The 16,089-nt window shown below is 42.2% G+C and overlaps 1 protein-coding gene across 2 annotated transcripts; it reads left to right on the forward strand.

The window, feature by feature from the left end:
- The first annotated feature begins 119 nt into the window (after nucleotides 1-119).
- LOC105930250 (uncharacterized protein CXorf38 homolog) lies at nucleotides 120-12,067 on the forward strand. 2 transcript variants are annotated; one of them, XM_012868364.3, is made up of 8 exons: nucleotides 126-444; nucleotides 687-799; nucleotides 7,399-7,619; nucleotides 7,696-7,830; nucleotides 9,507-9,629; nucleotides 11,173-11,322; nucleotides 11,442-11,633; nucleotides 11,748-12,067. In XM_012868364.3, the coding sequence occupies exons 1-8, from the start codon at nucleotides 401-403 to the stop codon at nucleotides 11,868-11,870; spliced, it is 1,101 nt and encodes a 366-aa protein (XP_012723818.2). In that variant the 5' UTR covers nucleotides 126-400; the 3' UTR covers nucleotides 11,871-12,067. The 2 variants fall into 2 exon arrangements, with proteins under 2 accessions (XP_021175120.2, XP_012723818.2); XM_021319445.2 differs by lacking the exon at nucleotides 9,507-9,629 and having other exon boundaries at nucleotides 120-444.
- The last annotated feature ends 4,022 nt before the right edge of the window (nucleotides 12,068-16,089 follow it).

The following is a 16,089-nucleotide window of genomic DNA, read 5'->3' on the forward strand; positions in this document are numbered from 1 at the left end:
GCGGAAGGTCACGTGTGACGCGTGTGCGCGTGCTGTCAGGGAAATGCGTGGCACGCGGTCATTGCCTTGAGAGCCCTGCTAGCTCCTTTTGTTTCTGCTAAAGTTTTTGTTGTAAATAAACAGTGAAACACAATTACTTTTAGGTCAAACGTTTTTGTTTTCTCGTGATTGTTTTGTCGCTAACTTTAAGCTAATACATGCTTGTTTTAGCTAACGTACTGGTTCTGGCTACCCTGCTAGCAGGTCTGGTGATGGCTATATTTAGATTTTAGGAGAGACCCTTTGACAGTATATTGTGTGAACTCAAAACATATTAGATACTTTCCAGGTTTAGCAATATTTCTGCTCTCCCGCTGAAGTTGTTTTGAGTGAAGCTACGGAGATTAAAGCCACACATAAAATGAGTAAAGCAAAGAAGAGGAAGCTGGCACATTTGCTCAAAAGGTATGTCCAAACTCTCCACTGACTCAGTAAAAACTGCCAGATGAGCTAAAGTCATATATAAATATAGGTACCTATAGGTAATCCAATCATAATTCAATTTCTTGACATAAAGCTATCAAATTGGATTGCAAGACCGGGTCAAGTTAATTGTTCCTTTTGCGCATGTGCTGTCAGAATTGCCATCAGGTGCCTTCACTTCGTATTAATGGTTTTCTTTGACAGTTTTTCCCATTTAAATTCAGAGCCGAGCAGAAGCAGGGAGGTGATGAGAGAAGAGCAGAGCGGGAGAAGGTTGGAGGGCAGTTGGAGGAGGAGCGAGGACCGAAGCAGCTTGGGAAGGAGAGGGAAGCAGCAAGTGAGGAATTACCTGACTCCTGAAATAAAAATCAATTTGAATATTTTAGCAAAGCTTTCACCAAGAGCAAACCCCCATGGTTAAAAATAAAATTTGTCACTCAAATCAGATAGGAATCAAATAGGAAAACTTTAATGAGAGACTGTACTGGTAGGCTCCTATGATAAAATTCATACTAAAACAGGGGGAAAAAAGTTCCGATTGCAGTGAACATTGTAAATAATACAGAAAAGGACACTTGAGGTTTTAGAAAAACATGCCCTACTGCTCTGTAATGCATTCCTCTCTTCCAGGGATGTCCATGCATTTTACAACAAGATGATGCAAAATCATATTCTGCACATTTTACACGGGAAGGGACTGGACTGGCCAATCTGCAGTCCATGCCAGTCCAAAGTGAAGAAGAAATATGGCATGAAGAACTTTGAGATAAATGCAAAAACTGTAAGCGGTAGTTTCTCATCCAGAGGCAGTTAATTTGACGGCCAGCTTTTGGCCCTCCTTTTAGATCTAGAGAACTAGAAAACGCAACTTCAGATGCCATCACCACTGAGCTGCAGAACAGCTTGCAGAAATGTGGCCTAATTATATCACCCTTAAAGTTAGTCTTGTGGGATTCTGTGTGGATGAAACATTGAGTTGGAATGGTCTTAATCAGATTTTTACAGAGACTAGCTACTAAAATCAGCCACCAAAACAAGCTAGTGTAGCCTCTCAAATAAGGTGTGTGTTTGAGAGGGATCGGTTTAGACATAAAGAAAAGGCAGGAGGCTGAATCTTGTTGTGAACGCTAAGTGTTGCTCTCCACCTAGTGATGAATAATTAGATGTAAACCAAAATTCAAGTGAAAGACAGAGCTGCAAGGGACCTAGTTTTTCACTGCAGCTAAAATCAGAATGAACAGGAGCAAGTAAAATGAACACATTGCTAAACATTTTGGTCTATTTTCTATTTTTGTTATTTTTTTTCTCAACTGTTCAAGAGTCAAAATTGCATTCTACTGTCAAAAATACGTTTAAAAAGTGGATGCTGGTGAGATCAGATCTTAAAGGTCACAAACTGAAGGTTGGACCTTCCCCTACAGGATCTTCTGATAGAGTAGAATTTATGGTTCAATCAACAACAGGAAGGCATCCAGGTCTGGGACCAAGTGAGCGGGTTTTAGGCAATCCACAGATTGGCAGAGGCGGAAACCACGTTCGTCTACTAAAAGGTTTTTGGGTCCCGTCTTCAGAATGTGGAACGGCCCGTATCATATGGAGGCTGAGGAGGAGAAAGGTGCGCATTGTGACGGATGAACATATAACCAGCACACATTAGGTCCTGAGGCACATGAGACTGGGGCAGACAGTGATGAACGGGGTACTGGGCCAAACTATCTGTTGATGTCCCAGAAAACAAACCTATGAGTCACAGCCAACCAAGGGGGCGAGGAGATGGGGAGGAACTCCCCAGAAACACTCAGTGATTGACAGAGGCGGACCTGGATATTTGGGGGCCCAATGCAGAATATGTTTTGGGGGCCCTACTTTACCATAAGTGGACAGTCAAAGCTACTTACAAACCAAATACTGTATGCAATTATATACCTTATGCATAGCATTTGACCTGTATGACCATGGTGTATCACAGTTAACTACTAACTGAGCACACTCACTGTAAATGCTGCACGGATGCATGTGTGGACATGCAAATGAGGGCAGAGACTGTGTTATAAAGTGCTTTGAGTAGCCTCATCGGCTAGTAAGGAGCCATGTAGGTACAGGTAATTTACCATTTGTTGGTCTAAATCAGAGGTCAGCAACCTTTACAGTTCAAAGAGCCATTTTTACCCTCCATCCAAAAAAATCAAAATTGTTTAGAGCCACAAATGTTACATAACATTTTGAAAAAAGACGACAAATAATGTTTAACAAATATCTACAATAGAAAACTTGTCATTAAAAAAACACTATTTTATTTTTACTGTATTTTCAGGAGTTAACATAAAAAACTGTTTATTGTTTGCAAAAGAGATGCACATATCTTTTCTCTATGGGATGCTAATATTTGTGGAAAGTTATGTAAAAAAAGAAAAGCACATAGTGTCTTGTATAATGTCAATAAAAATAGATCTAAAAACAATGAGTATGGCACTTTTAGTTTAAGCTAAGCCTAACCCTACTCTGTCACATTCTAGTGGAGATGCCCCTCTCTAGTGCCACCACAAGACAGACCTTGGGTGGGTGCCTTTTATTCAGCAGTGTTTTTTCACCAACTTCCAAGTACTCATTCTCACCGGGTACTCTGGCTTCCTCCCTCAGTCCAGTAGGTTACTCTAAATTGCCCTTGGGTGTGAATGCGTGTGGTTGTTAGTCCTGTCCCCCACAAAACTCTGCAGGAATAAGTGGCTATAGAAAATAAATGGATGGATGGAACGATGGATGGATGGTCTGTTTCCTACTGTTAAATCATGAACACTGGCCTTAACGAAGGCTTGGGAGGTTTGCAGTGCTTTAGCTATTGTTCAAGGTTGTTTTGTGACCTCCTCTGTGAATAATCAATGTGCTGTCAGAGTAATTTTGGTAGGCCGGCCACTCCTGTGGTTCAACACTGTTCTGCATCTGTGAGCAAAGCTTTCATTGTGGTTCAAGGAGAACCGAGTCCTTTTGAATATAGTTTTATCATTATTTTTACGCAAATAGATATTAAGGATTTTATTTCTAACATATTCTTCAATTTATAGCTCAGGACCTGAGGGGTTGCTTCTGTTTAAGTGAATTTAGCGATCCAAGAACTTTAGTTGATCCCAGTAAATTTAGGAATTAACATGGGGGCAAACACATTTTCACAGGTTTTCTTTGGCAGATATCAACATTTCCGGCGAATTCTCTAAAACATTTAAGTGTGAACAATCCAATTAAAAAGAGCATAAATCTGTAGGATGGTATGCACTGCAGTTGTGTGCAGCCCTGTAATAGAAAACCTAGCTGAGCAAGTCAGTATAAAACTGTCTTTAATGAGCACGTTCTCTTGAACCCTGGGATATGTAAAGGAAAGCTTTAGTGAGAGCAGCGCAGAGAACATGAGAGAACTCCAACTACTGTTTTATGGCCTCACGACTGAAAACTCAGTCTGATGTCTTTGTTCCAACATTCAGTAAAATAGTTGGACCTCTAGGGAAGCTACTGATTCTGTTAGGAAGCGGGTAACTACCAGAGGGCCTGTATGCAAAGAGCAGTGTTTCTGTAAAAAATATCTTCACTGAAAGACTTCACATTTTCCACCAGCTGAAGACTGGTAGGCTCTCCGTGCTTTCTAACGTATTAACTTTTGTTTGAATCAGCAGAGGTGTAAGACTCTCTGAATTGTGATTCCGTCTCTGCCTGAAGTGGAGTATGTCAGTGTTTTATACATGAGTGACGGGGAACGGGAGATGGATAGACGGATTGTAGCAATGTGGGCACTGCTCTGGTCTGTTATGGTGAGGACTGAGCTGAGACCAAAGTGTAGCTCTCAATTTAATCATCCGTCTATGCTCTCTCTCTCTCTCTCTTGAGATATAGATAATGACCGAACGAATGAGACTGAAGCGGCTGAAATGAACCTCTTCTGTTTCATGGCTGGACTCACCGTTAAGAGATAGGGTGTAGAACTATGTTATCAAGGGAAACTCAGAGCCTGCTCTGACACTTTGAAAGACGGCTGCTGAGGTAGTTTAGGCTTCTGGACAGGATGCTACCTGGGCACCTCACATGAAAGTTGTTGGTGCATGTCCCACTTGGAGGAGACCCCTGTTCTGATCCACAGCTGCATACGTTTGCTGGGGGAACACCTAAACATTTTCACAGTTTACCATGGTGTGATCCAAGGTCTTTTGATGCTTTCACAAATCACCTTGCAAAGTGCCGTAGTACTAACTCATCCACAAGACTCCACACTGAAGTCATTGTACCTGGTATTGATAATAATAATAATTGTTGCTATAATAATGTTTTTAATTAATCCACCAGGGGCAAAGGGTTTTAGAGCTTCAGAGCATTAAAGGTTCTTTCACTTTTAGTTTTTAATCTTGATTTTAGGACAGTTAACCAGCCCCAGATCAGTTAAGCGAAAAGGACCAGTGGTGATATAGGGATCTAAAAGCTTGCTGATGTATGCAGGAGCATTACCACGAAAACCATTAAAACTCCCCAGAACCTTGATCTGGGTCCTGTGCTGAACTGGTACCCAATATAGGGAAATCAACGACGGTGTGTATGGGAGCGCATATTAGACAGGGTCAAAAATACTGAAGCTTCATTCCATACAAGCTGCTTATGATTCATAAAACTTTCACTGACACAAGTAAAAAGAATAACAATAATTGATGCGAGAGGAGATAAAAACATGAATCACCATTTCAATTGATGGACCTGATCTCCAAATGTCCTTTAAGTGAAAAAAGCAGGAACATATACATTTCTTTGCATAATATTGAAATAATAAAGCCCATGAAACAAAGCTCCAGAGATTCTTAACAGTAAGCTTGATGTATGAAGCAACTGAACCCAAGTGGTCAGTAAATGGAGGAACCAAGAACCTCTGTTGTTTCCTCATTCAACTGGAGAAAATCATCATTCATTCTCTATTTAATTGATTTCATTTACCAATGTTGAACAAATAATTTAGAAACTGAATGGGGTTCATTAAAAGCTAAACATCGTCAGCATAGCTGTGATAAGAGATGTCATTAAAAGATTTTAAAAGATGGTATAAAGAAAGGGGGATAAAGCACAAATAATATAGAGCCAAGAACAGAAATCCAGTGGAACCCCATAGTTGAGAGCAACAGACCTCGAGTTAAAATTGGAATGGCCAAAACAAATATTCCTGAAAAGTCAATGAGCGGCAAAGCAGACCAAAGCTTAGCTGAATATGCCTGCATCTGAAGCATGGCGGAGTGATCCCCAGTACTGAAGGCTGAACTTAAGTCCAGGATCACTAGCACTGAAGATTCCCATTTCCGATCTCTGCATGTCATCAAATCCTTAGTCACTTTGAAGATTGCTGACTCTGTAGAGTGGACTCTTTTCAAAAACCGGATCTACCATAAGGGAAATCTGGGCATGTGCCCAGGGGCCCTTGGGCAGATAGGGGCCCTCTCTGGCAGCAGATTTTCTTTTCCCGTTACACAAATAGTCTAAACAGGGGTTTGACCTGAATTTTCATAACCATCCTGTCAGAATACAATAAAAGTTGTTTACCAAAAATGCACTCTCATGATTGTCTCTTTTATATGTCAGTTTGTTGACTGGTTATGATTAGCAGCAGGCGACAATGCACGGTGTAGATTGGCTAAAGATAACAATGGAAGGGCATAAAGCAGGTGGTTTCCATCATACTCGTCCCCGATCAGATTTTCTCAGATCTGGTTGAAATTAAAATGTTGCAATTAATTTGAAACTGAACCACGGTCTGTTGTGAGTCTGTAAGTGGAACTGTGAGAAAGCTGAGCGCAATCGTGTTAGCAGAAAGTGGACAGCGGAGGCAAACAAATGAGCAGCGAGGCTGACAAAACAAAGAAGAAAAAAAGGAGAGAAAGAATCAGCTGCTTAAAAAAATATCACACTAATTATTAGCTTTTTCAAAAAAGCTAGAAGATGAGGAGGATGGTTTCAAGCTAGCTAACGTCAGCTCAGAAGTATCGCATCATTGAAATCATTGTATATTATTGTGTTTTGTGAGTGATATAGCAGAGCTTGGTTTGACATGCTGGAAAGATATATTTTCAGGTGGATTAGTCATTCAGCGTGTGTGATCTGACATGCCAGCTTGGCTGGAAGTTAAAATTATTAGACTGGTCCTTAGCAACGTGTGTGTGTGTGTGTGTGTGTGTCTGGTAATGGTAACATCAGGTGGGTGTCAACAACCTTATCACCTCCATTAGAGGGTGTGGATGATTTGAAATATGAGCGGCAACAACTCAATGAGTTTTAGATTATTTCAGATCCAAAGACAAATAATCAGTGATCTGAAAATTAAAAAATCCTCAATGGAAACATTTGAGATGTTTAGTCTTATCAGTGCTGACAGGTATTAAGTTATTTTTTATTTATTTATTTTTTGTACAGCAAGGTCATACCATGAGTCTGTTATGTGATTTGGCTAAAGAAAGAAAAAAAATTAAACTATATTTTTCAGCCCATCTGCGTGTCCATCGAGGGCTCTACACATTATACCAGAGTTCTCACTGTTGTGTGGCAGATCTTTCTACCTGGGCAGGCTCTGAATGTGAAGTCTGGAAAACTACAGACCAGGATGGATGGATCAATGTCAACGGGAGCAAAGTCTAAAAATACAAATATATTGCCATACTTATCTATACCTGAAAGATGCTTTAAAGATATTCCATGATTTCACAGACCATGCATGAAGCCGTTTATATCTTACATTTTCTGTCTAGAATAACTAACAATGTTCCTCCCCGCTCTGCTGAAAGCCGCCTCCCGCCGCAGAGGCAGCATGTAGCCGCGGGGACACACCGCCATCTGGTGGCCGCCGCGCTGCGTGCAGCCGGTGGGCGGAGCTGAACACGTGGCGTGACGCTGCCCCGCCCCTTTGTTGTGTTTGGCTTTGAGGAAGTAGAGCCGAGATGGTCCGCGAGGAGCTGACGGTCCGTCTCAACGACGAGGAGTACAAGAACTGGCTGAAAGCGGGACGCTGCCTGCTCATCCTGAAGGATGGCCTCCTGCCGTTCACCGACGGCCAGATGAGAGCTTTCCACGGAGATCTGCTCAACCAGCACAGCCTTCTGCGGAGACCATGCGAGACCTCTACGTGCAAACCCAGAGGGAACAAGGTGGGCTCGGACACCTGTGGGTGTACTTCAGCTGTCCACAGCAGCTTTCACAGTCACCGTGTGTCTGTCCCCGTAGCTTGTCCCGGCGTGCAGGGCGTGTTCAGAGTGGCAGAAAGTGATCCTGAGACACCACAGGCAGCCTGACGTCACCATCCACTGGACAAACTGTTTCCCCCCTGATTGGAGGACAGACCACTGGGAGCTGGCCAAGGTAGTTTCTTCAAGCTTTCCTCTTTACGTCAGCGTCTCCTTTGATTGCTTGTAGAATGGCTGGATGACGCCACAAAACATTCACATGGTCGTTGCAGTGGCACAAATGTTGTTTTCCAAACTTTACACCTCCAGTTCAGTTCATATTGTCCGTGTATCATTTTGCAAAGATGCATCACTCACCGGCAAAAAAAAAAAATGTGCTGGAAAAGATCTGGATTTTCGCCTTAGCACATAATAAGTAGGCATCTCCTTTTCAGCATAGTGACACCGTAAACTCAGGTGAGACTGAACGGGTATCTGAAGTTACTTTATCGATTGAAAGAGCCGACCGATCGCTGTGACACGGGGACACAAGTGCAAGGACTTGTCTTCCACGTTATCAAAGAACTGTCAGGTGGGCGTTTTGTTTGGAGGGAGGTCTTCATGGTGTCCACGAGGGTCCATCAAATCCCAGGACTGTCTCCTAGTGTGAAGTGTGGGACAGGACTGCGTCGGCCACCGGTGCAGAGCTTGCTCAGCAACGTCAGCAGGTGAGGGAGGCGTATCGAGGGACGCATTCAGGCACAGATTTTTTGGACCTGTGGCAAAAAATGCCATGCAAGAAAAACGTCACGAAGAGACAAGAAATGTGCAGAACTTGAAGGGAGGGACAGCAGCAGACGAATGTAACGTTATTTTACGCCTTCATGAATGTTGTTCCCACAGTAAAGCTGCGTCTCATTCCAGGAAGTGGGCTTCCTCGTGATTCTTAAGATCAGTGCTATTAATATCAATATTGTTCAAATGTTCTGCAAGACCAACTTCTTCCAGCAGTCCAGACAGAGGGTGGTTGTTATGTTTCAGCATGGTACACCTCTCTGTTGTCATGGATAAATAAGATTCATGTTTCTTTATTCAACCAAGAGGTTTGTTACTGATAGGCAACGACACCCGCAGCTCCCCATAGATAATGCTGTTATTGTAGTAACTTAATCAAAAATGCCATTTTTGATTAAGAACCCCCCCCCCTCTCAAAAAAAAAAACTTCTGGCAGAGAACACAAACTGATGGCGCTCTGACAGATAAAAGTTTAAAGGCCTCTGCAGAGGAAGTGAAAACGCGTGTAAACAAACCCGAGCTCGGTAGTTAGACACAGCTCATAAATAAACGGCGGTGAGGGGATTCATCGCTGCTCTAGAAGCGCGTTTACTGCGCAACGCTGAAATCACGGTGAGCAACGGACACATTTTTTTAAGCAGCATGTTCTGCTAGGTAGGCAACATTTGTAGAAAAAAAAGGCTTATTTTAGGCTGACAGCACGGGCTGAGGTGTAAAAAGAGCCGGGTCGAAAGTTCTGATGCGTTATGAAACAAAAGATGATTTGCATCCTGGAACGCGTGTGTTCATTTCTGGAAAGATTTTTTTTTTTTTTTATTAAAGTGTTATTGCTAGACAGCACCTCTGCTTTTGATTTGGATCGTTCAGATTGTCTTTAATCTCAAATAGCTTGAGGAATAGACGAAACAGAAAAGTGTGTTTTTCTGCCGCACGCTGCAGTAAAACCACAAAGTGATTCTTCTGTGCAGAAGAGACGGTAAAGCATGACGTGGTTAGAAAGAAACGCGTTTAAACTGCTGTGCTTACTAAAGCTGCTCCTGGAGAGTCTGCCCATGCTCTGTCCCTCTGTCTCATTAGGCGTACATGCCGCGAGGTCAGGCGAAGGCGAAGGGGGCCAATCAGTGCGACGCGGCGGCTCTCCTCAACCTGATCAACTACTGCAAATGGTTCAGCGGTGTGGATCCCAAGCTGGTGAGGCAGGTGAGCCGATATGGACACGTCACACGGCTCCGTCTCTTTGTTTGCTGCGTCTGGCAGACCGGGCCTGAAACCGAAGATCTCTGCCTTTGTCTTAGCCTCACGTTACCCTCCGGTTCCTCCGCGCTCAGGAAGCCGCAGCTGTTTACATCTGCGCCACGTCTCACTCTGGGCACACACCTGTTTCCCCCTGCGCACAGCTGGACAGAGACGGCTGTAAAAAAAAGTGCCCGAAGCAGCTGTTCTCGTGTGAATATGTGTAAATTCATCAGTGTCGCAACTAAGGACAGGCAGCTGCTCAAGCAGGAAGGATACGCCCACCGCTGTAACCCTGCAGCAGCTCCAGGTCAACCATGCATAACGTTCTGCCCTCAGCTCCCTCCGTTTATAAAGCAATGCATTCCCTTCACAAAGTCTCATCATGTGCCTCTTCATCTTAACTCTCACCCTTAGACGCGTGGTATGCACAAAGCAAATTGTTTTCTGCAAATCGGGTGCAAAAGTTTGAATTTACTGTAAACCACCCAGGATCAGAATCCTCCGTACGTCACACCTCACCCACGAGCTTTTTAGAGCCACTAACAAGCTCCTGGCAGAAATCTGACGGGACAATTGCCCACTGTTCCTGGCAGAGACGGTAGAGTTTATTTTTTTTATTTAGTTTCTTTCTTGGGATGGAGCTGGCTTTTAAATACGGCACAGAAATGTTCGCAGCGCTCGTGGATTAGTGTTTGGGAAGGCCGTCCCAGCAGCTTGACTTCAACTTCAAGGCAACCTTAGGAGAAAACCTGTGAGGGGATGCAGAAGAAATGAAGCGCTGCTCAATAAATAAATAAATAAGCATGCAATTAAAAGCACAAAAGTCCAGGAAATAAATAGTAATGGTAATGAAATTATACAATGAGACACAAATGTATATATCTGTATATTTAATTTGTTTCTTTATTCATTCACCTTTGTAATAATTATCTTATTTATTCAGTATAATTTTCAACTTTATTAATTATTTCTATTTCGATTTATTTCTTCAGTGCTATTCATTTCTGCCTGTCCTTTTTACATTTCTGTATAGATTTTTCGGCCTCATAATGCAAATGAGGCAGAAAATGGTTGGCCTTCCTCCAGGCCAACAAAGAACTTTATGAAAAATCATAACGGATAATAAATAAATCAGGTAATTATTACAAAGGGGAATTAGTAAAGAAGCTAATTAAAAGAGATGTATACATTTGTCTCGTCGCACAATTTATTTCCTGCCTAAATTTAGTTATTGTATTTTCATGTATTTAATTGTATGCTTATTTATTTATTGAACATTTATTTGTTTCTGTATTTACTTTAATTATGGCGGGATTGCTCCTCCACACAGGTTCACCTTCAAGCAGGAAAACAGCACTAGGCACCATGAAATGATTCAGCTGACAGCATAATCAAGAGCGGCCCAGTCAAAGTCCTGGTCTGAACCCAGCTGAGAATCAGGGAGTAAAAAAAAACTACGGGGGAGCAGAGTTTTAAACCGTGGCTGGTTTTGTGTTTCTGCGTCCAGGTGATTCAGTGCAGGAACGAACTGATGCACTCCTGTGAGTTTCGGGTGAAGGACGACTGGATGAGGCGCTACAGGAGCGCCCTGAAACACTTTGTGCAGCAGCTGAGCAGCGTGGCCCACATGACAGCCGTTGGGAAACAAATCGAAGACGTGAGCACGTTTGTAAAACCACCGCTGCTCCACTTTGAGGCTCTCTCGCTGTTTGTGAATAGTGTTTGATGAGTTTACCTCCTGTTTTGTTTTGTTTTGTTTGTTTTTTCCCCCCTCAGATGCTGACCGTTGATCTTTCTATATGTGTGTCCGGTGTCGACCGGCTGGACTCTGCTGGCCATCCTGATTCTGTCAGCGAGCAGGAGGCCAGCGCTGAGTCGGTCAGCCAATGGGAAGCCGAGCTGCTGCAGGAGGTGCTGCAGGAGTGTCTGCATGCTGCTGATGAGGAAGACGAGGATGCAACGACACACGTAGGCAGAACAAACACCCATGGCTGCAACGTAGTGCTTTTTATTATTATTTTTTATGCGAGATGTAAAGGTTGTGTGACACGTTTCCCCCCCGACTCTCCGTCTCTTGTTCAGGACACAGAGCAGCTGAAGAGGCTGCAGGGCTTCCTCCAGGCCAACAAAGATCTGGGTGAGAGGTTTTCCTCAGAGCTCCAAGCTATCGACTGTCTGGGGATCAAAGGAGAGGAGGAAGATTGAAAGTGAATGAAGAGTGTATTATTGTCTAGTATTTTTTTTGTAAATATCTAATAGAGGCCATGGTAAGAATTCTAGTTGAAAAACGACTGTAAATATTTTATTGATTGGACTGTATACACTTATTAAAAAGAATGTGGGCTGAAAGGGCTAAATGTAACACAAACCTTTGGGTAGTAGTGGAGTAAAATATTTCTAGCAACAAACATCCAAAGACAGGTTAATGTTGCAAAAATAGATGAATGTAGAACAATTGTTTGTTATAAGTTATTTTTGTATGATAGAGATACCCGAATGTGGCTTTACTTAAAGGGCTTTTGTTTCCTTTAAGGTTACAATATATATATATATATATATATATATATATATATATATATATACACTAGTTCTCCAGAAAAATACTCTGTTTTTTTTGTTTTTGTTTTTTTTTTTGTATTTTTTTAACAAAGATTTGGTGCATTACTTTAAATTTCTTCGTGAACTTTCTCTAATCCAACCGGGGTCGAAATTATGCATTCAGGCTCAAATAAACGTCACGCAGAAGAAAGGAAATGTTTGGCCCAGTATTTCTCTGTTGTAATAACAGTTCCTGGCAATTAATCTAATCCAGTCGGAGAACATTAAACCAGGGTTGGGAGATGCCTGCAGCGTAGAGGTCCGCCATCTGTCTGATGATGCACATTCTGATTGTGCGAGGAGGAATGACCTTCAGCCGTCCTCTTTCAGGGAACATGTTCAGTGTGCAGGTTGAAAAACCCGGGGCCAGCGATGCAGGCGGGTCGTTCCATCGTCTCCGCTCTCAGATTCTGCCACTTGCCTCTGATATTTGTCTGTGCTCTTTGGGGGAAAGCATTGGCATCATGGAGGATGGAGTTTAGACTCTAAAAGTGGAGATATAGGATTGCCCTCATTTGCAGAATCCCAGGCCTGATCCTCCCTCCAGTGATGATACGCCTATTTAATTATTATTCAACGAGGCAGATGTTACACCACACAGTCGCACCGCCTTCACCTGAAGCTGCTTGGGATTGGCAGAGAGGATCTGGCAAGTCTTTGGGAACTCCCATACTGTTCTCTGCTACGCCACCCAAAAATGAATTTTCTCTACAAACATGGTGCCATTTAAAGGGAAATAAACAAGCGTTTCAGTGGCCTAGCGTTTATTCAAAAGAAGCAATGTTAAAACAACTGATAATGCTACAATCACAAATGTTTGGTTCCTTTGTGAGATAAATGATGTATACTTACATAAACTGCTGATTTGAGGTAGAAAGTAGAGTCTGGAGAAATGTTCCACCTTCATTCTTCCACACATTTTGCAGGAAGCCAATGAACCCTTCAGCATGACGCTGCCACCACCATGCTTGACAGTTGGTGGTTTATCAGTTTAACTCATCTAAACATTTTGTGTATGGCCCCAAAAAGCTCAAAGTTTGTCTCGTCTGACCATTCAAACTTTCTCTGGAGGAAAGTTGACCAATCCACGTCAGCAGCTGCACATTTCACCAAAGCTTTAAGGAACCGAGGAGGCGCTTCTTACTTGTTTGGGGCTCTGCCAGTCCGTGCTGATGTCCGGTTCTCTTCCCTGTGGGTGCTGATGCTGGCCTTCCAGCGTCTTGCAGCTTATGATTGAACCCTGGTGGTTCCTGGGTGGTTCGAACCACCTTCCTTTCATTTAGGGGTGACAGCTTGGGTCCCATTTTGAAATCTTGGACACATTTGATTGTCCCAAAGAGACAATAACCCCAAACACACAGGGAGGCTTATACTGAGCTTTCTAAATGGGCTCCATGAAGCCGGACCGCCTCCCCATTCAAACTCTGCTACCCACACCAACACGTTTTTATTCATTTTACGCTTCCCACCTGCAGCCAGCAAAAATAATAGAAGCTTGTTGATGATGTTGTTAAGGTACAGTTTGTCAAGGGACGTTACATCAAATATCAGTGGGGGTGCATCGGACATGTTTGAGCCTATGTGTATAATTTTAATCCTGTGGAGATGAGAAACAATCCATTAAAAACCTAAATGTTCAGTTCTTGTTTTTGTAAATCGCTTTATACGTTGGATGTTGTGGAACAATTCCCACCCCCCCACCCCCTTTTTTTTGTAAAAGAACAGTTCAAATAAATCATTAAAAGTATGAAATTAATATGTGAATTGTGTGCTTTTAATGACTAATATTCCCGTTTTGAGTACATTCTCACAGTCCATGCTGGTAAAGGTCTGACTGAAGACGTGTCTGTGTGTTAGAAGACGGCAGCAGTCTGTCAGAAAGGAAAAGTGTGACTTAGGAGTACAGAGGGGAGAGAGTGACCATCACCAAATGTCTTTTAGTACGGTGTTAGACGTTTTGGTTAAAGATGGCACCATGGTGGTAAATTTCTAAAAGCAGCACTCTCACTGCTCTTACTTTGCTCTCCAGTCATTAATTATAGCTGCTGAGCACACCAGGTGTTGACCTAGGAGAACTGCTCTTCACCAGGTCACTCCACAGTCTCCCTGCTGGACTTCTGGTCAGAACAACATCTCGTCCATGTAAAAGCTTCAGACCCTCAGACGCCGCCTGAGGGTCTCCTAAAAAGCTTTTGTCTGAACGCCTTCAGTGTATGCTAAAGATCCTTTTTTTTATTTGCAATTGTATTTTGCTCATTCCGAAGGTTTTGAAATAATTTACAGTTGGTTATCAAATATTGTTTAATGTGGTAAACCTTGAAGATGAGCCAGTCTTTTTTTTTATTTAATTAATGAAATGCTTACCTATAATGTTTGAAAATGTCAATGTGAAAGCAGCCATGATATAAGTTTGCTACTGTAACAGTTCACATTTTGGTCCAGAGAAAGTATTCTTTATTTCATTTTTTTCTTAGCTGTTTAACGTGTCGTTGCACAAAGCGCAAAGTCCTCTTCTGATTGGTTTATGACCTTTGGTGACGTCTCCTCACCAGATAGTGCATTGCTAACTGAGAGCTGGGGTCTAACCCAGTCAGACTGAACCAGACTGAGTCAGACAGGGCAAATGACCTTCTCAAGATTTGTTTATAATCACGTTTTTTTGTTTGTTTGTTTGTTTGTTTGTTTTTTTGTTTGCATCGTACCGTTTGCTGTGTTCTTCTGATTTTATGCAGTTTCTGCGATCAGATTTTGGACCCAAGCAACACTGTCAGTTCCTTCAATGGTGAAGTTTCAGGCTCTGAGAGCAGAACGCTCCAAGGAGTTCCAAGAGATTTGATTCATCTTCATGTTTCCTTTTCCTTCTGATATAAAGTAAAGATCACATCTCAGAATTAGGCCATAAAACCTTTTTATTGAGAAAAAAAAATTAACTGTTGATAAATCTGGTTTAGATAATATTCTAAGGTAAGTTTGGCAGAAAAATAAAGCTGCTCCTAAAGAAAAGAACATTATACCCGATGTAAAACATGGCGGTGGTAGCATCATACTCTGGGTTTACTTTTTTAAAACTACCTTTTGTGAAGGTTGTAGCAGTCATGAACAACTCTACATGTCAGCCAGTTTGACCCAAAACCTCCAATTGTCCGCTAGAAAGATGAAGCTGAGAGAGCCTGTATCCTTCAGCATCAGCGCGAGCCCAAGCATACATCCAAATCAACTTAAAAATGACTTTATGATAGGAAAATTCATGTTTTGGAACGGCCTCACCATAATTAAGAATTACATCAGACAGGCGATCTGTGGGGTCACCTCAAGAGGACGGTGGACAGGATGTCAACCAAATATGAGTCAAGATGTGTGTTGCTGACTGACTCCATCCAAACAAGGCTGAATTTAAACCTGAAAATAAATCAGTCGGGAGTCACAACAAACCAGGAGTTATAGGGGCCTTGTCAGGTTGTTTGACCATAAAAAGAAAACACAAAAAAACATATCCATCTTCAAATAAAACAACAAAACAATCTACAGGGTTAAGGTTACTAACTTCTTTCTTTTTACACCTCCACCAGCTCCGTTACTCCTCCTTGTTTAGTCATTGTGGTCATTATTGTACCTTCGGTCACATAGACTTGTTATGGTAAATATACACGAAAGCACTTTATTTAGTAACGAAAAGAAATGAAATATAAAAGGCAACAGGGTGGGATAATTTAATTGCAAAACCTTTGTTTACAACCAGAGTGAGCTACTGGAGCTTTGAAATAGGAATGGGGTAAAAGTTTATAAGAATTGTTCTCCTTCCTTGTTCTGTTTTTTTGCAAGTGTT

This window comes from Fundulus heteroclitus, chromosome 6, assembly GCF_011125445.2.
Source record: "Fundulus heteroclitus isolate FHET01 chromosome 6, MU-UCD_Fhet_4.1, whole genome shotgun sequence".
Taxonomy (NCBI): Eukaryota; Metazoa; Chordata; class Actinopteri; order Cyprinodontiformes; family Fundulidae; genus Fundulus; species Fundulus heteroclitus.

Bases quoted from the DNA above. Each gene is read 5' to 3' on its own strand.
- LOC105930250 (XM_012868364.3), top strand. From the start codon at position 401: ATGAGTAAAGCAAAGAAGAGGAAGCTGGCACATTTGCTCAAAAG. The intron at 11,323-11,441 runs GTGAGCACGTTT...TTCCCCCCTCAG, and splicing joins TTGGGAAACAAATCGAAGAC to ATGCTGACCGTTGATCTTTC. The intron at 11,634-11,747 runs GTAGGCAGAACA...TCTCTTGTTCAG, and splicing joins ACGAGGATGCAACGACACAC to GACACAGAGCAGCTGAAGAG.